General features: G+C 43.2%; 1 protein-coding gene across 1 annotated transcript in view; it reads left to right on the forward strand.

Annotated features, from left to right (window-relative positions):
- LOC134348853 (uncharacterized) overlaps nt 1–23,514 on the forward strand; it is a 79,719-nt gene that overhangs the window by 48,916 nt on the left and 7,289 nt on the right. Inside the window, exons 9-15 of the mRNA XM_063052636.1 lie at nt 1,070–1,408; nt 3,008–3,271; nt 6,539–6,646; nt 19,426–19,524; nt 20,603–20,704; nt 21,528–21,605; nt 23,303–23,356. Of these exons, the coding sequence (XP_062908706.1) occupies nt 1,070–1,408; nt 3,008–3,271; nt 6,539–6,646; nt 19,426–19,524; nt 20,603–20,704; nt 21,528–21,605; nt 23,303–23,356 (1,044 nt within the window). The remainder of the gene's footprint in view (nt 1–1,069; nt 1,409–3,007; nt 3,272–6,538; nt 6,647–19,425; nt 19,525–20,602; nt 20,705–21,527; nt 21,606–23,302; nt 23,357–23,514) is intronic.

The following is a 23,514-nucleotide window of genomic DNA, read 5'->3' on the forward strand; positions in this document are numbered from 1 at the left end:
CAGGTCATATAAGATGTCCTGAACCTGGGCACCAGGCAGCAACACAGTGAGCACTCGCTCCACTGTGGCCTTTCATTGCAGAGTGTGGTCATTGCCCTTACCCTGGGACACTGTGTAAGTATACACTTAGAGTCCACTTTATTAGCTACACCAGTTCACCTGCAAAATAATACAAAAGCATGCAGACATGGTCAAGAGGTTCATTTGTTGTTCAGACCAAACATTAGAATGGAGAAGAAATGTGATCTAAGTAACTTTGTCTGCAGAATTATTATTGGTGTCAGATAGGGTGCTTTGAGTATTTCAGAAACTGCTGCTCTCCTGAGATTTCCTCAGACAACTCTAGGGTTTGTAGAGAATGGTGCAAAAAAAAACAACCAAAAAAAATTCAATTAGTGGTAGTTCTATGGTTGAAAATGCCTTGTTAATGAGAGAGGTCAGAGGAGAATGACCAGACTGTTTCAAGCTGAGAGTAAGGCACAGTAACTCAGAGAGATGAGTGTTACAAGAGAAGTGTGCAGAAGAGCATCTCTGAACACAAAGCACATTGGAACTTGAAGTGGAAGGGCTACAGCAGCAGAAGACCATGAACATACACTCAGTGGCCTCTTTATTATTTACAGGAGTTACTGGATAAAGTGGCCACTATGTGTAAAGTGGAGACACTGAGATTGATGGAGCCACCCATCAATCATTTCAATTCCCCTGTAGGAGTCAAACTGAATAAAACCCATCCATGGATGTAGGCAAATAGTCTTCTAGTCTGTAATGAAACAAGGAACTGCAAACTAATTAAAAGTATAGATACAGGTATAACACAGTTCAGCTGTTAGCTGTGTTGAGACTCCCTCAGCTCATTTATTATCTCCAGTTCAACAGTGTCTCTTTGCTGGCTCTGTGTTTGGGAAAGATCGGAATCTGAGTTGGCACCTGGTGCATTCCAGCTCCACATCCACTTCCCTGTCTCAGCCATTCTAGGAGTGAGTATTTATCCCAGTAGAAACCTGAAACATCCATATCTCTGCATCTGTGATAACCTAGTTCTTTGTTACCCGTCCCTGTCTTGCAGATTTACACAATAAGAAGTACACTGTTTATCGGTCAGACATAGATCACAGTGAACTCAAGCTGATTTGTGAAACTTATTCTGAGCTTTATGAAACCAAATGGACTTGGAAGTCACATTTCCAGAACCGAGAGATGGAAATAGCTACTGCCTACAGATCTCAACCTATCAATGTCAGTCGGAGGAGCTACTTCGAGAACCGACTGAGAACTACAGGGGAAAGTCTGAATGACACGAATTTCAGAGTGAGGATTGTTCCTGTGAAGTTTGAAGATGCCGGAGTTTACACATGTTCTCTGAGTTCACATCAATACGTGACCATTGAATTAATCACAGTTAGAGGTAAGAGACAGAATGCTTTCAAAGATAAGTCACTGGGAGGAAGTTTGCCGTTTGTGTACATACTGCAACTTCAGCACGTTTCCACATTTACTTCCGAGTTTAAAATGTTCCTTTTTACTCAAAACATCCAATAAAACTTATTTGCATTTTGTTGAACACTAAAACTGCCTTAAACCAACATAATTGGCAACGACTTTGAAACATTCTGTTCACTTGTTTTGCTGTTAAACATCTTTTTCTTTATTTTGAGAGACGGTGTGATTAAATTTGTTTCCCATAGCTACAAATGAGACAGCAGCAAAAATCAATATTTCTTCATTACTTTTACAAAAATCCATTCACATCCTCTAAGGTCATGCCCAGAGTACAAAAAAATTTAAATGAGTAATGCAAAAAGAGAGGTAGCATTCATGGGTTCAATGTTCCCACCCCCAATACCAGATGCTGATGCAGCCCATATGACTTAGCATTTTCACAATTAAGATTCATAGAAGCATAGAAAACCTACAGCACAATACAGGCCCTTCGGCCCACAAGGTTGTGTTGAACATGTCCTTACCTTAGAACTACCTAGGCTTACCCATAGCCATCTATTTTTCTAAGCTCCATGTATCCATCCAGGAGTCTCTTAGAAGACCCTATCGTTTCCGCCTCCACCACTGCCGCCGGCAGCCCATTCCATGCACTCACCACTCTCTGCGTAAAAGAACTTACCCCTGACATCTTCTCTGTACCTACTTCCAAGCACCTTAAAACTATGCTCTCTCATGTTAGCCATCTCAGCCCTGGAAAAAGCCTCTGACTATCCACATGATCAATGCCTCTCATTCTCTTGTACACCTCTATCAGGTCACCTCTCATCCTCTGTTGCTCCAAAGAGAAAAGGTCGAGTTCACTCAACCTATTCTCATAAGCAATGCTCCCCAATCCAGGCAACATCTTTGTAAATCTCCTCTGCACCCTTTCTATGGTTTCCACATCCTTCCTGTAGTGAGGCGACCAGAATTGAGCACAGTACTCCAAGTGGGGTCTGACAGGGTCCAATATAGCAGTAACATTACCTCTCAGCTCTTGAACTCAATTCCATGATTGATGAAGGCCAGTGCACCATATGCCTTCTTAACCATAGAGTCAACCTGCGTAGCAGCTTTGAGTGTCCTATGGACTCGAACCCCAAGATCCCTCTGATCCTCCACACTGCCAAGAGTCTTGCCATTAATGCTATAATCTGCTATCATATTTAACCTAGCAAAATGAACCACCTCACACTTACCTGGGTTGAACTCCATCTGCCACTTCTCAGCCCAGTTTTGCATCCTATCAATGTCCCTCTGTAACTGCTGACAGCCCTCCACACTATCCACATCATTCATCTTAGTAGAGGGGGTGTGCAATGGCCAGGGCCATTGTGTTCAGAGGTTGTACATTGTGTTCAAAACTGTTGTAAAAGACTATGGAAGCTCAATTTATGCAGTAGCATTTTACACATAGTGCCAATGATCACTTGGATTAGCTTTTCAGTCAGCAGAGAAATGCAACACAGTTGATTCAAAACTTTGGCCGTTGTTTTTTGTTATTTGTTATTTGTTATTTCCACAGTCACAGTTGAACCACCCGATGCAGTGACTGAGGGAGACTCCATTACCCTGACCTGTTCTGTGGCTGGGGTCAGTGAATCAATGAGACTGGTTTGGATCAACAGGGATGGTGAAACTGTGGATGAGAAAATATTCATGGAACGGAAGAATGACTCTTTGCAGCTGATTATTCCAACAGTCGATAAAGTCCAAAGAAAATGGATGTGTGTTTTGTTTCATCAAAACAGACCCAAGATTTTTATTCCATATTATCTTCAGGTGAACAGTAAGTGACTTAGCTTTGAATCTCTGAGATCTCTTTCTTTCAAATTATAGATATTTCTGTTTTTTCTCAGGGCCTATCACATGCTTATAATGTTAGTTCCATGTTAGGTAGACCAGGTTCTAGATGGGATCACTGTTGGATGGTTGACTATTGAGCAAAGCTGTCCTGGTACAGGGAAAGCAATCATGAATTTCGTCACCAATGTCTGTCCTTTCTGAGAGGTGACCTCTGAGATATGACAAGTGATCCGTGTTTCCTAGGGTATCACTGTAAACCTTTATCATTAGTGGACAGTTTTATACAGTGAAGTAGGTAATGGAGGATCTTTGTTTTGTTGTTGGAGAGGACCATCCTTTCAAAAGATAATGCCAAGGCAACCTCAGCAAAATCCTCCTCAAAGATTAGCTTTATTTGTGACAAATACGTCCAAATATGGGTCACTGGTGAACTCAAATGCAGGAATCCCAGAGACTTCAGTAATTCAAACAAAACAATTGAATTGAATTGACTATTTCTTACATCCTTGACAAACATGAGGAATAAAATTCTTTACGTTACATCTTCATCTAAATGTGCAATGATAGTAATTTATAATAATTTATAATAAATAGAAGAGTCAATGTACACTCAAACCAGCATAAGTTCATCAGTCTGATAGCCTGGTGGAAGAAGCTGTCCCGGAGCCTGTTGGTCCTGGCTTTTATGCTGTGGTACCGCTTCCCGGATGGTAGCAGCTGGAGTAGATTGTGGTTGGGATGGCTTGGGTCCCCAATAATCCTACGGGACCTTTTTATACGGCTATCCTTGTATATATTCTGAATCATGGCAAGTTCACAACCACAGATGCGCTGGGCTGTCCACTCCACTCTCTGCAGAGTCCTGCGATTAAGAGAGGTATAGTTCTCATACCAGACAGTGATGCAGCCAGTCAGGATGCTCTCAGTTGTGCCCCTGTAGAAAGTTCTTAGGATATGGGTGCCCATTCCAAACTTCTTCAACTGTCTGAGGTGAAAGAGGCGCTGTTATGCCTTTTTCAGCACACACCGGTATGTACAGACCACGTGAGGTCCACGGTGATGTGGACGCCGAGGAACTTGAAGCTGTTTACACTCTCAACCCCACATCCACTGATATCAATAGGGGTTAGCCTGTCTCCATTCCCCCTGTAATCCACAACCAGCTCCTTTGTTTTTGCGAAATTGAGGGAGAGGTTGTTTCCTTGACACCACTGTGTCAGGGAGATTACTTCTTCCCTGTAGGCCACCTTGTTATTGTTTTGTTACAGAAGATTTATTAACCAGCAAAACTACCAAGAACAAGCAAACGATACCGCATCTTGAAGAACCGAAATATCTCAAAATACACAAAGGAACTTGGTCAGAGTTTCATCAGACCATGATCCTCAGCAACCTAGCAAAGAGGGAGTGGCATCTTGAATACCTACCTGCCCCAACAAATTACACACTGGGGCAGGTGGGAATTCAGGATCAGACAGTCCTGGTTTCCAGATGAAGCAATAACCCCCGAAAGTAACAACTACAATAAAAGACATTGAAAATCCCATGCTAATTACTCAACTACATGTGCTAAGATGTTCTTTAAAGACTGGAGACTTGATGTCAGTTACAGTGCAGAGAATAGAAAAATATATTTTCATCAGGACTGCAATGGTTTAGTGAATTTCAGCTGCATGGACATCAGTAGACGGTAGTTAAATGCACAGCAGAGTCTTAGTATTTGAAAATCAGAACTTCTAGATGCAGGAAGTCTAAAGGAAAGACCAAAATATTGGAACCACTAAGCATGTCTGAGAGTATCCGTGGAAATACCCCTCCTTCGAATGTGATGGAGGTTTATTCAAAGCCCCTTCCTTGGAATCAGATAGAGGTTTATCCAAAGACCTTTCCTTGGAACCTGACAGGGTCTTTTTTTCCCCAAAGACCCTTCCTTGGAATCTGACAGGGGTTTTTCCAAAGACCATTCCTTGAAATCTGATGGAGGATTTTCAACCTGAAACATTAATTTTCCCAGTTCTCTTTCCACAGAAGCTGCCTAACTTGCTGAGTGTATCTCACATTTACAGCTCCCGTTTAGAGGGGATAGAGGTTCTGGGGCAACAGCCACTACACCGTGGCAATTCCTATTCCAGTAGAAACCCAGACTATGATGGGCATTCTTCTGTTGAACAGTGGGAAGCCTCACCCATGAACTGAATCTTTATGAGTGGCACATATCCACACACCTCCTGCCAGAAAGAGATGCCTGTGTCACACTGGGGGCGTTGGGAAAAGACCCAAATGCAAGACACAGACACTGAAGTACAAGGAACAAGACTTCACTAGAGTAGGGACGTGACAGGATACAGACAAGGAGCAGGGACAGGAATACAGACTTGGGCTAGGACATGGACAAGACAGGGAACCCGGACAATGAACTATGTACTAGGAGCCTGGGCTTGGGCTCCGAGCCAGAGACTGGACACGGACCCAGAACCAGGGTCTTGCCTCAGGCTCGGGCCCCAGAACCAGGCAAGGACAGGATGTGGCTGGGGTACTGAGGCTTGAGCTTGGAGATAGGCTAGGGTCTTGAGGCTTGAGCTTGGAGACAGGCTGGGGTCTTGAGGCTCCAAGTAGCAGTTACGGCCAGCAATCTCGGCTGGCTACGGAAACAGCCGATCCCTACCTAGCTCGGAGTGGCTGATGGCCACTCAGCTGGCCCAGGAAACGGCCAAATCCATACTGCAAAGTCAGCTCCGACTACCGACAGCAAGGCTATGAAGCGATGGTTTTCCAACGCGGCGTAAAGATGGCAAGTGGCCGCTCTAGACTTCCACCAGCAGGTTGATCCCAGAGGATCTTGACAAGACAAACCAGCAGCCCACACTCAACCCCAAGTCTACTTATATTCCAAGCCACAAGATGGGAATCAGGTGCCTATGATTAAGTCAACCAAAACAAGGGACAGCTGGAAGACCCAGAGTCCTGTGTCCACGGACCGGACCGTGAACCGAAATGCGGAATTCACGGACTGGACCACGACAACCTGATTGATATCGGGACCTAAATCCCACTGTGATTCATTTCTTGCCTCTCACTGATGGTTACTGAGGACAGGTGTAGTTCTTCAACATTCAGGTCAGTTAGCCTTGAATAGAAATTAAACCCGGAACCCGTGATCTAAATTAGTCAATGTTATTTCTCAGTCATAGATGGCTTTTGAATAATGCCAACAAAATAACTTAGAAATTTGTGCTTATTGTTTTGACAGAGGTTTCTAGTTTTAAACACACCACTGTCGTAATTACTGGTGGACTGGCCCTTCTCCTCATCATTATCCTGGTGATGGTGTTGTGTCTAAGAAGGCGCAAGGTTACAGGTAAGGTACCTGAAGAAATGGGGAACATGATTCCAAAAACAAAGAATGGCAATTTTATCCTTTCTACACAGAGAAATAATATTAAACTGGAGTTTGGGTTGAACTGAATGACCTTCAAACATAAGGAAATAAGTCAGATATTAATGTATCATCAAGCCTGCATCTGAAGACTACAAATCTCTGCATTTTTTCACACTTGCAAAGATTTGTGCTCATGGGCAGCTGAAGTGCATTTTGCTGAATACATAGAACTATGACCAGCGACCAATCCAGACATCAGTAGTTTGAGACGAGGGGATTTCATTTAGGTCCACGCCCGTGTAAGAAATGGCAGCGGCAGAATGCGGCAGCATAATTGAACTCCAACCAGTGATCAATTGTCACTTGCAATTGGTTAGGAAGAGCAAATTAAAGGAAGGCAAGGGAATGTGCAGTGGCCATTTTCTGAGTGGACAGAGTCAGAGTGGTGATCTTGAGGCTTTTGATCTTAGAGGCTTCAACGAGGAGAGTCTTCAGTCACACAAAGCAAAGGAAAGAAAAGCTCTCGGCTAAGTTTTATTTTCCTTTCCTTTTTTGTATTTGCTTGGATAGGACAGTAGAGATGCCAGGCAAGATAGTTGAATACTCCTCTTGTGGGATGTGGGAAGATAGGGAGAATTCCAGTGTCCCTGACAACTACAAGAAGTTCAGCAAGGTGCAGATTCTAGCAATCCACATTGTGGAGTTGGAGCTGGAACTGGATGAACACCAGATCATTCAGGAGGCTGAAGGGGTGATAGATAGGACATATCGAAAGTTAGTTACACACAAGGTGCAGGACACAGGAAACTGGGTAGCAGTCAAGAAGAGAAAGGGGTTAAGGAGCCAGTGCAGAGTACCCCCATGGCCATACCCCTCAACAACAGTTGTATCTTCTTGGATACTGTTGGGGGAATTAAACGATCAGGGGAAAGTCACAGTGGTCTGGTATCTGGTGCTGAGTCTACTTCGGTGACTCCGAAGGAAAGGGGAGAGAAGAGGCATACTGTGATGATAAGGGATTTATTACTTAGGGGAACAGACAGGATGAGATTCTGTGGGTGAGAATGAGATTGCCTGATGATATGTTCCCTTCTGGGGCCAGGGCCCAGGACATCTCAGATTGAGTCCTCAGAATTCTTAAGTGGGAGGATGAACAGACAGAAATTGTGGTCCATGGAGGTACCAATAACATGGGTAAGAAGAGTGACGGTTTTGCTAATGCCCCACCTCCCCCTCGTACCCCATCCATTATTTATCTATATACACACATTCTTTCTCTCTCTCTCCTTTTTCTCCCTCTGTCCCTCTCACTATACCCCTTGCCCATCCTCTGGGTTCTTCCCCCCCGTCCCCCTTTTCTTTCTCCCTGGGCTTCCTGTCCCATGATCCTCTCATATCCCTTTTGCCAATCAACTGTCCAGCTCTTGGCTCCATCTGTCCCCCTCCTGTCTTCTCCTATCATTTTGGATCTCCCCCTCCCCCTCCCACTTTCAAATCTCTTACTAGCTCTTCTTTCAGTCCTGATGAAAGGTCTCGGCCCGAAACGTCGACTGTACCTCTTCCTAGAGATGCTGCCTGGCCTGCTGCATTCACCAGCAACTTTGATGTGTGTTGCTTGAATTTCCAGTATCTGCAGAATTCCTCGTGTTTACGTTTTTAAATATGACACTGAATCTGTTATTAGGGAATGAGACAGAGCAGGTGACAGAGATTGTGCAGGGGGCAACTGCATCCAGTGACCACAATGCCATTAGATTCAAAGTAAATATGCAATGAGAAAGGTCTGACCCACAGGTTGAGATTCTAATTTGTAGAAAGGCCAATTTTAATGGAATCAGAAATGATCTGCCAAGTGTGGATTAGGACAGGCTGTTTTCTGGGAAAGGTGTAAATGAAATGTTGAGAGTAAAAAGCTTGTGTGTGCCTGTCAGAATAAAAGGTAACGATAACAAGTGTAGGGAACCTCTGTTTTCAAGAGTTATCAAGGCACTGGTTAAGAGAGAAAAAAGAGGCACATAGCATATATAGGCAAATAGAAACAAAGGAGGTGCTTATGGAGTACACAAAATGCAAAATAACACTTCAGAAAGAAATCAGAAAGGCTAAAAGAAAACATGAATTTTCTTCAGCAGACAAGGTGAAGTAGAATCTTGAATGATTCCACAAGTATGTTAAGAACATATGGATTTCAAGGGACAAAACTCTACCTCTGGAAGATCAGAATGTTAATCCATGCATGGAGTCAAATCAGATGGAGGAGATCTTAATTGCATACTTTGCATCTGTATTTACTCAGGAGATAGATACAGAGTCTATAGAATTGAGGCAAAGTGGCATCAACTTCATGGACCCTGTAAAGATTACAAAGGAGGAGGAGAATTTTGCTGTGCTGAGGCGTATTAGGGTGGATAAATCCCCAGTACCTGACAAGGTGTTCACTCAGATCCTACAGGAGGCAAGTGCAGAAATTGCTAGGGCTCCAGCTGAGATATTTAAACCATTCTTAGTGACAGGAGAGTTACCAGATGATTGGAGAATAACCAGTGTTGTTGCACTATTGAAAAAGGGCTCCAAACAGAAACTAGGAAATTATCCACCAGGAGTCTGTCAGCATTTCTGTATATATCTATATAAAATATAATATATATATATAGGCATCCGTTAGTCTCACGAGACCATGGATTTGCGCCTTGGAAGGTTTCCAGGTCGCAGGCCTGGGCAAGATTGTATGGAAGACTGGCAGTTGCCCATGTTGCAAGTCTCCACTCTCCTCGCCACCGATGTTGTCCAAGGGAAGGGCAAGGGCCGATACAGCTTGGCATCGGTGTCGTCGCAGAGCAATGTGTGGTTAAGTGCCTTGCTCAAGGACACAATAGGTTGCCTCACCTGCGGCTCGAACTAGCGACCTTCAGATCACTAGACCAACGCCTTAACCACTTGGCCGCATGCCAGTAAAAGTATTTGGATAGAAATGGGTTGATTGAGGATAGTCAGCATGGCTTCGTACGTGATAGGTCATGCCTAACCGTTCTTATAGATGTGGCCCTCTCTGGGCTTGTATGCAGACTTTGCTCATTAGCCAGCTCTGCTAACAGCCATATGACTCAATGGTGAGAAGACCACATTTCATAAACAATATACGTCTATGGTTGGTATGACTTGGGGATCAACCTAACAGGAACGTCATGATGTTTCAACTAAAGAAACCTCGATTTGAGCAAACTCTGTGTAAATACTACCTATAAAGAATTATCAGTCGGCAAGAAGTAACAGATTGCACACAACATAAGATTATAAAGATAACATATTTACTAATTTCAGCTTTATCAAACAGTTATTAACAAAAGAAAAGCAGAAAAAAGAACACATCACAGTTAAAATAGGCTAAATTCTGCACGTGGTCTTGGAGCTCCTAATATCCAAAAGCTGGGAATAACCAATTCTTATGGTACTGAATTTTCATCAGCAATCACTGGTAAAGCTTCCCATCTTGGACTCCTTTGTTTCATGAATCATTCCTTACAATCACGTCTTCCGGTCAGATTGAATCCTACTGCAGTCTCTCCTGATCTCTCTTCCCTGCATCTCCCACCAAAAAGACCACAAAACCCACTAGCGCCCATCACAAACCTTTCTCTGCCCAGCTCTCTCTGAAACCTTCTCCCAATTCCATCATCCTAATTGTCTGACACAACATTTCAAAATTGAACCTCATAGCCCCTTATCTTTAGCCGAAACCCAAACATTCTACCAGCAGGGCTCACTGCTTTTACAAAAAGCTACTTTATGAAATACGACACAGCGTTACGTTCTTCCCCAACCAAAAGCAGTCATGTCCTCATGACTTTGAACCTGATCAAACCATTATTAAGTACACTCTATTCAAATAATTTTTTTGGTTTCAGGGTTCCCAACCCATTTATTATTTGCAGTTACATAACTCACTATGGGGATAGCCATCACCTTCTGTTTCCCTGGTGCATCATATGCCAGACTATCTGAAGGTTTCCTGACACTCTGAGACCTTCTTATCTCATCTTCAGCTTCTTAAGCCTCAGGCACTCTTTGTGATCTTTCCTATCTATTTGGGAATGTACACCCTGTCGTTTATTTGTGGCTTCCAGGAACTCAGGTCTTGCTGTTATGTGACTGAACTCACTCCACTCCTAATTACATCAGAGCCCAGCTTCCCTTCATTGTCTAGTATTAGGTCTGCCTGTCCACTGCTAGTCCTCCCACTACATCTCATTCAGGGTTGGGAGATTCAAGAATCACTTCATTAATTCTTGGGGAGTTTGTGTAATGTAACCTGTACCACAACCCTATTTCCTTGTCCTCTGAGTCTGTACAGCATTCAGCGGTTGGTTCCTTTTCAGGTCTTTCTGCTGATTGCCTTTTTGTTTTCCTCCTTCTGTGCAGAGTTCTCCTGCTAGGTGTAGGTTCCATGTCAGGCTCTAGGTCAACACATACCTCCTCCCCTCGGGGTAAAAAGTGAATTCAATAGAGAATTTTGACAGGGCCATTCTCATCTTCTAGCTTCAGCTGGAAAATGGGCACATTTAGCATCTGGCTCTCCACTATGTAAGACATAGACTCACAGCGATCAAGTAACTTATGCTCCAAATTTCTTATTAAAACTCTGTGTCCAGGCATCAGTTGAGAGAAGCTAAACTTTTGATCATATCTTCTCTTGTTTCCTTGATTTTACTTGGTAGCCGAAACTGTGGCTAGCTCATAAGCTTTTTCATGTCAAACACATACTAGAGATATCTCTTCTGAGGTAAATCTTCACTGCCGGCCCCATCACAGGAATCTACAGGCAATCTCGCTTTGCACCTGACCATCAAATAGTATGGTGAGTGTCTAGCAGTTTCATTCTGTGTACAATTGTAGCAGTGTACCACATGCACAATATGCTGACTTCACTTGTTCTTTTTGCTGATATCTAGGGTTCCAAGCACTTCTAACAATGTCCAGTTGAACCTTTCAGGCTGATGATCACCCAGAAGGTAATCGGGTGTGGTCCTCGACTTCTCAACTCCAAGCAAGCTCAGTAACTCATGTATGAGCTGATTCTCAAAATCTTTTTCCCTGTTAACTGTGTATACTTCTTGGGAGGCCATGCTGAGCAAAATACTTTTCCCATAACACGTTGTCAACTGTGGATGGTCCCTGATCCTTAGTGGGAAAGGCTTGAGCATATCTGGTGTAGTGATCAGTGATGACAAAGACATTCAGAGTGTTGATGGATTCAGGCTCTATGGAAGGAAAATCCATACACACTAAATCAAGAGCACCTGCACTCTAAGCAGTTAATGGAGCAACTCTCATATCCAGTGTCTTCCTCCAAATATATGGGATGGATGACTTACAGTACTCTTCAACATCAGCCTTCATTCGGAGCCAGTAGAACTGATCTTGGACCAATAAGTATGTCTTGACAAACTCCAAATAGCCTGCATCATCATGAAGTGACTTCAACACAATCCACCATTAATTCTTAGTCAAAACCATCTGGGAACACCGAGGCATGTCTAGAGGAGACATCACCCTGTATAAAACTTGGTTCCTCAACTCCAATTCTCTCGTCAGTAGGGATATAATAGGGTGTTTCATCTTTTAATCTAGGGCTATATCTCCTTTTGCAATTTATGACCAAATGGCACCTAAACAAGGGTCATCTCGCTGAGTTGCTGCCAATTTCACAGGATTCAAAGCAGGCAACTGCTTAGTATCTAAACCGGTCAAGTTGCATTAAGTTTTTGGAATGGCACAACATGAAACTCCCAAATAATTCACAGCTCTCTCATGCCATAGCTGTGCCTCTGATTTTCCCACTGTGGAAAATTGGCACATTGCTTTCTCACCGGGGCAGGAACGCTCTACTCTTCTCCATCCATTTTTAGCACTTCATGCGAACATCGGGGCAATGCGTCCATATCAATGTTCATTAGCAGACAACACTGCCAACCAACAATGCCCTGAGGCATCCAACTTTGCTGAAGTCAGGATATGTCAATGGATTATTGTCAGACTTCACCTCAAATTTGGCACCATACTGGTAGTCGCTTAACTTCTCAACCACAGCCCACTTTGATGTCAGAAAACTTCAATTTGTGCACTGGGTAGTTTTGTTCAAAGGGTGACAGACTCCAGCTGATGATAGCAAGAAGTCGTAATTCTTTGTCCTGATCGTGATATAGAATACCACCTGAGCCCTCACAGTTGGCATCAGCATGCAGTATATATGGCAACTGGCAGTTTGCAAAGACCAACGCAGCTGCTTTAGTCGCAACTCTTTCAGCAGCTGAAAGGCCTCTTCACATTTTGTATCCTATCTTTCCCCAAAAGGCTCTGATGGGCTAAGATAAGTTTTGCCTTCTTCTCATTTCATTTTCCTTCCTTGCTTTCCCAAGGGAGGTAACTACACAGAAGCTGATTCAAAGGGTGGCTTACTTTGGAGTAGTCCTTCACAAATCCCTTGTAGTACCCACAGAATCCAAAGAATTAGTGTAGAGCACTCACATTCTTGGGCCTTGGCCATTTGGGCACTGCCTCAATCTTGGACAGATTGTTAGCTACTCCATCATCTGAGACTGTGTCCGACATACATGACTGACGTCTTACAGAGCTGGCTCTTGTCCAGTGACAGTTTTAATCCATCAGCTTTCAAGCAGTCTAGCACCTTCAGTAGCCTTGTCTCATGCTCCTCCAGTTGTGACGAGAATACACATAAAATTAAGATGTTTGCTGGCCTGGGCTAGCATCAGTGACATCAGCAAGTGGTCTGCCACCTGCCCTCAGGGGAAGGAGAGATAAGGAACAATGGAGCAGCGTCTGGAGATGTGTAATGAAGGGACGTGGGAGAGAGAGCTGTCTGGAGCGGCTCCCCCCTTTGAACCCTGAACTGTATGAAGTGATGGACAGGCGATGCCCCAGCAGGGGGATAAAAAGGGACCTGTTTGCTAAGGCAGGACACACACGCCACCCGAGGTAACGAGACCCTGGAAGCGGTACGCTTCTCACGAGTTGGTGGGAAGTACCAGACAACGGCCAGAGTGGAAAGGTACGATCAGCGGGAACCCGGTGTGTGTCCGCCTTTGCCTGGGTGTCAGGTTCACTGCAGAGGATCGACCGCATCTGGAGGAGGGGTCACAGTCGGTGACCTCAGGTGACATCACCAAGGACCTGCCCAAAAGCTGCTTGTGAGCCATATCGTCGGTCTGTGAGTGAAGCCGTGTCTGAATGATCAGTTGTTCCTGTTCTCTCTCTCTCTTCCCCCACGTTGTCCATCGCCATGGCAACGATTACTGCGAACTGAACTACTAAACTGGACTGAACTTTGAGTCACTTTGAAATTTGGTCATTTACCCCTAGACAACGATAGAGCTTGATTGATGCTGTTATCTTAATTCTGTGCACATGTGTGTTTAGCATCGCTGAACTGTTGCATTTATTATCCTTTCGATTACTGTGTTGCTTGTTTCTTTAATAAAACTTTCTTAGTTCTAGTACTCCAGACTCCAACTGAGTGATCCATTTCTGCTGGTTTGGCAACCCAGTTACGGGGTACGTAACACAGTGTATACCCAAACACTATGAGATCATCTAATTACACCAGTACCTCAACAAATTCATGTCCCCGACAGTCTTCTCCATGACACATCGGAAAGTAGCCAGTGCTCCTGAAAGAATCCAAGAGGGCACATAAATGTTGTCTTCTCTTTGTCAGCTTCACTCCTGGGTATCTATTAATACCCACTCCTTAGGTCCAACACACTGAACTATTTCACTCCACTCAGTACAGGCCAAAGCATCCTTGATCCGTGGAATGGTATATTGGTTGGGAATTGTACTGGTCAGGTTCAGTGTCCAATAACCACACACACTCATACCTTCCTATTCTTATTCCTCATCACCACTATGGATGATGCATAGGGACTCCTTGATTCAGTAGCAATTCCAGCTTCCTTCAGTTTTAACAGATGTTGCTGAACATCTTCCACCTCTGTTGGTGCTAACTGTCAAGACGTTTCTCTGAAAAGGGTGTCCTCAGTCACTTGGATGGTATGGTGAGTACTCTTGGAGCCACCCACATCAAACTCATCAGTAGAAAAGACACCTTTGAACTTCAATATCTTCTCCGTTAGTCTCCTTTTCATCCCTCAGGGACCAGTGAGTCATCAAAGTTGAATCACTTTGCTGTTAACTTTCCTGATCCAGGAGGTTGTGTCTCTCCTGGTTTTCTCACTGGAAAACTAGACATTACGGTCACTGGGAAAAGATGTGCCATCGGCATCCCATGTCTGCGGATGACCTCTCTCCGAGGTGTTTCTGACAATCAGTGTCGTCCTGTTTATGTGTACAGCCGAAGGTTTCTGCAGTTCAGGTCTTACCATCACTCCGGCAGGCAAGCGTGTCTCTTCTTCATGATCCTCTGGAACATCCACCAGGAAGGCTTCAACATTAGGCATTCCAGGGAATTTAGGGTTTACCTTCACTCTCATTACTTCCCCAGGATGTACCATGATGGGTTGGGCTTGGTGTATCACACAGTTCCATGTTTATGCTCATCATCCTGCTTAGGAGCAACTTGCACCTTCTCAAAAGCTGCTCTGAATACCGGGTGGTTGGACAAGGTTTTCAAAAAATCCTCTCCATTTCTCTCCTTGCAGGCTCCCACAAACCTTCTCACAATGGGAGTATTTGTTCCCACATTAATAGAACCTTCATTCAAGTGATGCTGTGTCTGAGTTTGGGGAAAATTATAAGTCAAACCTTTGAACCTATGTTTGATTTTGAGAAAAGATGGGGTTCATTTGCTCGTTATTAACATTTGAGTTAATTGATAGATTTCCTCCACGATCTAATTGTAAATTTTTGGTACATTTTTTTTCTTGCTGGCAGTTTGATGTCTATATTTAGAAGCTTTTTGTATAATGCGTGGCTCTGGGGTTGAACATCTAATGGGGTTTTTTTCTCACTTTTTCTTGCTTAGTAGGGTTTTTTCCTCTTTTTTTAAATCACCAACATTTTTTCGATCTTTAAAATAATGTTTTTTTCTCTTGAGACATTGTAAGTGTTGCTTACTTCAATGTACTCTTGTTAATTTTGGATAATAGTAAAAGATTTGATAAGAAAGGAAAGAAAGAAAGAAAAGAATCCATCTCGATACACGGGCTTTGTCCCACTAACCCTTCAGGAATGGCGGATTGCACTTTAGTGTTTCCTTTGAGACATTGATTGAAACATATTCTCTCTGGGACACCTGGCTGTTCCCTTACCGGGTCTCTCCGAAGTTGTCCACCCTCACTGCAGTTTTAACAGAAAATGCTTGTCACTTTCCTTGTCAAGAGACTCGTGCTAGTAGCAGCCCTCTACTTAGTATGTACCAATGGTGGGTCTGGTTTCCTACTGGACTTATCACGCTTGGTGGCAGCTCTCAGTGACATCAACCGAGATACCTTGGCTTGTCTGTTTGTCATTTCATCCTGCAAAACCCCCACTTGTGTGGCCTCTGGGGTTGCTTCAGCAACAGAGGCTCCAACTGAGGATTTTCCCCTGCTGATGGTAGCCTCCTGTTCCTCCATCATGTTATCCTTCACTCTTACTTCTTTGATCAGCTCAACAAATGAGGGACGTGGATGTACCTTATGAGACATTTGAATGCTGAAGGCAATCTTGTTGTATGACAGCACACTGTTCACAACTTGCTCCCTCCTTACTTGTTTTATCTCAGCCAGTTGAATGTCCCCTTTATGGTTCAAGCAATGCAGTTGTCTCTCTAGCCTGAAAATGAAGAACTTTCTCCCCTTTCTCATGGAATGTGTGCCTGAACATCATCATAAGCTCCACCGGTTTGTCTGCTGTGCCAAAACTGTTTTGTAATGAATGCATATAGCTCACCGATGTGACAAATGGGTTTTCTGCCTTTAAGGACCTCACCACATCAGCAACCAGACCTTTTAGACTCTTTACCAGTGGCTGCCTTTTTATATCATCTGAACACTGCCACTCATCCAGTAACTAAGATCTCTGTTCTGCCCAGGTCTCATATTCCTCTTCCCCATCAAAGATGGTCTTGACTCTAGAGAACGTTCTCAGCCTTTGATAATTTTTTCTTTCCACCAGTACAGTTTGGCATTTATCTACCAGTGATGTAATAGCTGAAGCCAACTCAGAATTCCTATCAAATGCTGAAGGACTCATCAGACAACTTCTTTCCCTCATTTTGCAGAAATGAGAACAGCTTGTCTTTAAAGTCTTCACCCTCAGCTACATATAATTGGACTTTAATGGCATCACCCTCAATGACATGCCCCCATCTTCAAAAAATATGGACAGCCCATGGTCCCACCTCTCCAGCTGTCCCTACCCTCTCAGGCAGCACTAATTAAGTTAAGTCACTGCTAGTCTGGACTAACACGACATCCTTACCCATCAATTGATCAAACCATCTTTCAACTAGTGCAACATTTCCCAATTCTTTGCAGAACTCAGCTCTCTAATTAGCAATTCATCAGGGCTTTGAATATCCATCCCATTCAGAAAACAAACATTATTTCTGGGTAATTACTTTGAATCACACCAAACCTTAATTGCTACGGTGTCCAAAATAAAGTACCTTAATCACTTTCCCTGACACTAAGTTTAAACACAGGCTTAACAACACAAACTGCTTAATCAATTCTTAACAGCAATTACACAGCATTCAGCAAAACCTGGAAGGGCACCCCACAAATGTAGCCCCCTCACTGGGCTTGTATTCGAACTTGGTTCCTTAGCCAGTTCCGCTAACAACCACATGATTCAAAGGTGAGAACGTCACCTTTAATAAACAATACACATCTAGGGTCAATATACCAAATAGGGACGTTATGATGTTCTGATTAAAGAAACCTCGATTTCAGTAAATGCTGTGTAAATACTGCCCATACAGAATTACCAGTTCGCAAGAAATAACAGATCGTATTGTGCTTAAGATTATAAAGAAAGCATATTTACAAATATCAGCTTTATCAAACAGTTATTTAGATAAAGAAAAGAAATAAAAATAAGGGGCCCATTACAGTTAAAGAAGTGTAAGTGTCACCACATGGTGTTGGACCTTGTATCTTCCAAACCCTGGATATGACTGTTATTCACGGCACTGAATTCTCATCACCAATCACTGGTTGAGGTTCCTATCTTAGATACCTTCATCTCATGAAGCATACCTTGCAATTGTGTCTTCTCTTCAGATCTAATGCTACAGCCGTCTCTCTCGATTTTCTCTTGTCTGTACCTCCCACCAAAAAGGCCATACAACCCCCCCCATGCCATCACAAATCTCTCTTCAGAACTCCCTCCCAATTCCACTATCCTGATTGGCTGACACAACATTCCTAAATTGAACATCATTGCCCCTTATCTTTAGCCAAAGCCAGAAAATTCCACCAGCAGGGCTCACTGCTTTTACAGAAAGCTGATAGCAGTAGAAATCTTAACCAGGGCATTTCAATGAAATTTTTGAGGAAGTTACCAGAAAAGTGGATGAAGGCAAGGCAGTGGATGCTGTCTACATGGGCATTGGACAAGGTCCCGCATGGAAGCTGGTCCAGAAGATTCAGTCATTCAGCATTAAGGATGAGGTAGTAGATGAGATTAGACATTGACTTTGTGAGAGAAACAAGAGAGTGGTAGTAGAGGGTTGCATCTCTGACAGGAGGCCTGTGACTAGTGGTGTGCCATAGGGAGCAGTGCTGGGTCCTTTGTTGTTTGTCATTCACAGTATATCAATGATCTGGATGATAATGTGCTAAATTGGATCAGCAAATACGTGAATGACACCAAGATTGGGAGCATAGTGGGGCAGTGAGGAAGACTATCATGGCTTGCAGAACAATCTGTATCAGCTGGATAAATGGGCTGAAAAATAGCAGATGGAATTTAATGCAGACCAGTGCAAAGTTTTACACTCAGTAGGACCAACCAACATAGATCTTACACAGTGAAAGGTAGGGTACAGAGGAGTATGATATAACAAAGGGATCTGAGAATACAGTTACATAATTTGCTGAAAGTGGTGTCACAGGTAGATAGGGTCAGAAAGAAAGCTTTTGTGCACATTGTCCTTCATAAATCAATGTATTGAGTACAGAAGAAGGAATGTTATGTTGAGGTTGTTTAAGACGCATGTAAGGCCAAATTTGGAGTATTGTGTGCTGTTTTGGTAACCTACCTACAGGAAAAATGTAAACAAGGTTGAAAGACTACAGAGAAAATTTACAAGGATGTTGCCGGTTCTGGAGGACCTGAGTTATAAGGAAAGAATAAAGAGGTTAGGACTATATTCTTTAGGATGTAGGAGATTGAGAATAGATTTATTAGAGGTATACAAAATTATGAGGGATATAGATAGGCTAAATGCAAGCAGGCTTTTTCCACTTAAGGATGAAAGCTGAGAAGTTTAAGAGGAACAGAGGGAAATGTCTTCACTCAGAGGGTTATGAGAAGGAAGAATAAGCTGCCAGCACAAATGGTTCATGTGAGTTTGCTTTCAACATTGAAAAGAATTATGGATAAGTACATGAATAACAGGAATATGGAGGTCTATGGTCCAGGTGCAGGTCCAGGTCACTGGGAGTAGGCAGTATAAGTGGTTTTGGCATGGATTAGATGGGCCGAAGGGCCTGTTTCTGTGCTGTACTTCTCTATGACACTTTGAATTTAAAGAAAAAAGCTGAAAGCATTTTAAGAGTTCTTCTCTGTCTGTACAGGGTTGGAAAATCAAAGACAGAAATCACGAAGGACAGAGAGGAACACAGAAGATCATTCCAACCTTGATGCAAATACAAACGAAATCCAGCCAATACAAGGTAACATCTTGACAGACACATCAGAAGAATTTTAATTTTGTGTCCCATTTGCTCACGGCAGGTTTGTCTTCCCTTTGTAGCTTAAAAGAACTTTCAAATATGGAAAAATTGTGGCATTATAAAACCATGAGATATAGGAGCAGAATTAGGCCATTTGCCCATCGAGTCAGCTCCTCCATTTCATCATTGCTGATCTATTTCCCTCTTGGCCCAATCTCCTGCCTTCTCGCCATTTCCCTTCATGCCCTGACTAATAAAGTACCTATCAACTCTGCCTCAAATATACTCAATGATTTAGACTCCAAGACACCTGTGACAACCTCTGGCTGAAGAAATTCCTCACATCTCTGTTCTAAATGGTTGTCCCTCTATTCTGTGTCTGTGTCCTGCGGTCTTAGACCCCCCCCCCCCCCAACTCTACTCTTTTGAGGTCTTTCAGCATGCTATGTGTTTCAATAAGATCCCCCATAATTTTTCTGAGTTCCATTGAATACAGACGCAGAGCAATCAAATGCTCCTCATATGATGAGTCTTTCGATCCTGTACATAATTCTGTACAAACTGCCGACCGGTAGGCAGTGCATCTGTGAGCCTGGTCACTTATTAATACTGACACTCCAACCTCCTGACTGCTCCCTCGGTCCTACCCCACCACTGACCTGGCCTTTCTGTCAGTGCTGCCCATTCATTGGCTTCAGCTCCCCCTCCGACATGCCAAAGACTGGAGTACGTTAGCTGAAAAAATGCTGGATCAGAAAGCATTTACTATAGTTCTCGGCAGACAATAACCATGAATCAACCTACTGCTGTTAAGATATGTCACATTTACCCAATAAAAAACCTGCTGAAGTTCATTCATTCTGTGTTACTGGAATTCAAAACTGGGAATTGACCTGGACCTTCCATGATGTATTAATGTGTAGTCTGGTACAGCATGTTTCCACTAACTCTCTGAATTAATCCCCATATTATCATTGTAACATTAAATGCCTCCAGCAAACGTTATTAATACTCTGATCATACAGTATTACTCCTTATTCTGGTGGCTGTCATTATTAATAGGGCACTATTTTCTCAGGATACCCGAAGTTGCTTCTTGAAAATCAAGCAAATGAAATGAAATGCTTAAATGATAGGATGCAAAATGGAGATGAAAAGTGGCAGATGGAGTTCAACCCAGGTAAGTGTGAGGTGATTTATTTTGGTAGGTCAAGTATGATGGCAGAATATAGTATTAATAGTAAGACTCTTGGCAGTGTGGAGGATCAGAGGGATCTTGGGGTCCAAGTCCACAGGACACTCAAAGCAGCTACACAGGTTGACCTTGTGGTTGAGAAGGTATATGGTACATTGGTCTTCAATCAATCATGGGATTTAGTTTAAGAGCCGAGAGGTAATGTTGCAGTTATATAGGACCCCGGTCAGACCCCACTTGGAGTACTGTGCTCAGTTCTGGTCACCTCACTACAGGAAGGACATGGAAACCATAGAAAGGGTGCAGAGGAGATTTACAAGGATGTTAACACAAGGAATTCTGCAGATGCTGGAAATTCAAGCAACACACATCAAAGTTGCTGGTGAACGCAGCAGGCCAGGCAGCATCTCTAGGAAGAGGTACAGTCGATGTTTCAGGCCGAGACCCTGAAGGGGTGGGCCTGAAACATCAACTGTACCTCTTCCTAGAGATGCTGCCTGGCCTGCTGTGTTCACCAGCAACTTTGATGTATGTTGTTTACAAGGATGTTGCCTGGATTGGGGAGCATGCATTATGAGAATCGGTTGAGTGAACTCGGCCTTTTCTCCTTGGACCGACCGTGGTGGAGGTGGATACAATAGGGTCTTTCAAGAGACTCCTGGATGGATAAATGGAGCTTAGAAAAATAGCGGGCTATGGGTAAGCCTAGGTAGTTCTAAGGTAAGGACATCTTCGGCACAGCTTTGTTGGCCGAAGGGCCTGTATTGTGCTGTAGGTTTTCTATGTTTCTATGTTTCTATGTTTCCAGGAACTAATGAGATTCTGGAGCCTGAGACCAGCCATATTGCTGAATATATGTCTGTGAGGAGGAAGGCAAAACAAGAAGGTAAATAGATCAATCTCTCATTCAATGAATTTCTCTCCTTGTACTTTTGTGAAATTACTCACTCAACAGTTTGCAGGTTTGCAATTAAAATGTATATTTAGAGAAATTGAATCTCAAGCACAAAACTGACTGATCAATCCAATGCTCTGTCTAGTGTCGACTACCCTTCACTTCCTCCCAGTCTTCTTCATACAGCATAGGGCTCTCTCTGCATTCTACAACACTCCAATATAGATAAACCACAACACTTTACCATATGGACAATCCGCGTTCAAATCCTGCTGCTGCCTGTAAGGAGTTTATACGCTCCCCCCGTGACCGCGTGTGTTTCCTCTGGGTGCTCTCGTTTACTCCCACAGTCCAAAGACGTGCTGGTTGGTAGGTTAACTGGTCATTGTAAGTTGTCCCGTGGTTAGGCTCAGGTTAAATCAGGAGGCTGCTGGGCAGTGTGGCTTGAAGGGCCAGAAGGGCCAATTCCGCACTGTGTCTCAATCAATCAATAAGTAAACACACACAATGTGATCATACTTCTGGTAAATGGACAGCTTGGTTGGTGGCTGCAGAATGAGTCCACATCACCTGCCCTCTGAAAGTGACCGTCCATTTCATGAGATCTCATTGTCTATTGAATACCTCCACCACACTTCAGCAGTACTTCAGTGTGTCTGGAATCACTGAATATGATCAGTCAAAGTGTCAGTGTGGTGTGAGCATGCCATATTAGACAGTGTTGCTTTCTCCAGAAATTAGGTGGTATTTCTGAATATGCATGAACAACAGAGCAGTCTTTCTTGAAAAATCTGATATTTTAATAAAGCAGATCATTCTGATTTTTTAAAATATGAAAAATCTCTTTCCAAATTCCAGCTTTCTCCTTATATTATTTAATTCCTATTGTCCAAATCTAACTCTATGAATATATTTAATGATCTGGCATCAACCAGTGGAGAATTCACATCGCTCATTTTGTCTGGGAATTCCCCACTGCAGTCCTCAATGACTCCTGTTTTAAACTCTGATCCTGTCTTGAAGTCTCTGCTGCAGGAAACATCCTTCCTGGAGCACTTTGTTGGAATCTGTTGGTTTCCATGAGATCCCCTCTTATTCTTATCAGCTCCAGAGCATATAAGCTGAATGAACCCAAACTCTGCCCGTGCATCTCAATTCCAAGACATGATGTGACCATACAGATTCTCAGCATCTAATATACAGCATCACAGGTGAATTTATATCCTGGAGAATTATATATCCTGTGGAAATAAAATCAAGTCAGAGGTGAGAGAGGCGCTGAATGAAAACAGAGAAAAATAAATGAATTAATCACGTTTTGAATATATTCCATTTAATAAATATGGAGCAACACAATCTGTGTTAGACCATAAGACCACAAAATATAGAAACAGAACTGGGCCATTTGGCCTATCGAGTATGATCTGCCATTTCATCACAGCTAATCTATTTCCCTCTCAGCCACAGTATCTTGCCTTCTCTCCAGAACCCTTCATGCCCTCATTAATCAAGTTATGTGGTGCAGAAAGCATGGCAGCACTTGTAGGCTGCCACCAGCACAAGCTCGGACTGTGTTGGCTGTTGACACAAACAACACATCTCACTGTACGTTTCAATGTTTCTATGTTCATGTACAAATGAAACTAATCTTTATCTTTATCATCTTTGTTTCTATTTTGTCCCTGCAGACACAGATGAAAATATTCATTATGCATCCATCTGCTTCGAGAAAAATGCGCCAGGTGATAAAATTGTTTGATTTTTAAAAATTTTTTTTGTCAGGATGAGGATTGTTGGTGATGAGTCTGAAACGCTTTGGGGCCCTCATATGGCCGTCCTGGGGTAAAGCTCCTCGCTCACCCCTTAACACACTGTGGGACAGTCAGCTGAGGCTCAGTCC

The sequence above is a fragment of the Mobula hypostoma genome, chromosome 7 (assembly GCF_963921235.1).
Source record: "Mobula hypostoma chromosome 7, sMobHyp1.1, whole genome shotgun sequence".
Taxonomy (NCBI): domain Eukaryota; kingdom Metazoa; phylum Chordata; class Chondrichthyes; order Myliobatiformes; family Myliobatidae; genus Mobula; species Mobula hypostoma.